At 39.4% G+C, this 1452-nt stretch overlaps 1 protein-coding gene across 1 annotated transcript in view; it reads left to right on the top strand.

The window, feature by feature from the left end:
- LOC101856495 (vitamin K-dependent gamma-carboxylase) overlaps window positions 1-1452 on the top strand; it is a gene marked incomplete at its 5' end in the record, with an annotated part of 27663 nt that overhangs the window by 9467 nt on the left and 16744 nt on the right. Inside the window, 1 exon segment of the mRNA XM_013079278.2 lies at window positions 1246-1324. Coding sequence (XP_012934732.1) covers window positions 1246-1324 — 79 coding nt within the window.

Here is a 1452-nt window from a genome sequence, read left to right as displayed (position 1 = left end):
GATTTTATTTGAACAACCCCAAAACCACGCTGGTCACACCGGCCCAACGTCAGCGGGAGTTTAAGTTTAAGAACCTGACACATGCACACTATGCCACCTCCATGCAGTTAGGTTTTTATTTTATTTTTTAAATATTTTTTTGGTATGGTAGCAATTCACATTTAACTTTTGATTTCGATCCAACAAAACTCACGTTGGTTACTTTGATTGCAATGAGAATACCAACAATGTATTCCAATAATTCCATGACATTTTAGCTATACACGTCTTGCAACTTTTCTTGCAACTTCTGTTGATTTTTCTTGCAACTTTTGCTATTTTCAAATGCATCTTTCTCTGAGGACAGTTTTATCCGTTTCCGTTTTCAAAACATGTTTCTTCTTCGTGGATTTTACACCAAACAAATTCCTTTTGAATGAATTATGTCTGTTCAAAGTTACAGCATTCTAGAACAATTTTTGCGCGAGATATTCGGAAAAAAAGTTGTAAAGTTTTTATTTGGATCACCCTGTAGTTGCTTTTTCTCTGAAATACATTCGGTGTAAAGTAGGCCTGGCCTTCTCGTCGACAATACTTTGCTGTGCCCAGTAACCCTTATTAGCGAGCAGCAAGTCAGCCCCCCCCCCTACCCCGGGGCAGTGCTACTGACTGAAGTGTATTTAGACCATTCCCAAAGGGGGGACATTAACATGTTCTTGTGCACAGTTATATTGTAAATGGGCTGATTCATCGATGCCCTGCTCATAACTGTGCCTGAACTGCAACAGGAAGCTGATGCTTTTTCTTTCATAATCCTTACTATCCTCAATTTCCTCTACTTCTTTTATATGTTTGTCACACTTTTGTGACCCGCTATTTCCGGGATGCCGTGATAGTCGAAGCAGACTTTATGCTGTTGGAGCTAGAGGGGTGAGCAGAGTACGCCTGATTCGCTTTAAGGACTTCTCTGTTGACATCCACCCCTTGGTGCTCATATGACCGTATGCAGTTGCGAGCGCCGTAAAAACTCTACAAAACTAAGAAACTAAGTCAGTCCCCACAATTTCGTCACTGATGTAATGGATTGGGATTTGAACAATCACAATCTTAACTGCTACTGAAACTTATTGCCCAGAAACAGAGTGACTTATTTTTAGGGTTCCCATTATTTAACACATATAGAATGATAGTAAAATAATGTTTGACTTGCGACATGGACACTGTAAAGTAAAAGGAAGTAATCAGAGTGAATGATTCCGGTCTCAGGTCTGTGGATGCGCTACTGAACCCAAAGATACACAACAGACACATACCATTGTGGAACTACACTTTGCTACGTGCTCAAGTAAGTGAATGCATGCTTTTCTACTAAATTTACTTCTCTTTGTGACTCTGTTAGTTTTCAGATGGGAGTATGTATGTGTGGAGCGGGTGTGTTTTAGTTTGTTTGGGATTTTTTTTTTTTTTTTTTTT

Source organism: Aplysia californica, unplaced genomic scaffold, assembly GCF_000002075.1.
Source record: "Aplysia californica isolate F4 #8 unplaced genomic scaffold, AplCal3.0 scaffold00046, whole genome shotgun sequence".
Taxonomy (NCBI): domain Eukaryota; kingdom Metazoa; phylum Mollusca; class Gastropoda; order Aplysiida; family Aplysiidae; genus Aplysia; species Aplysia californica.
This window is presented reverse-complemented; position numbering and strand designations above follow the sequence as displayed.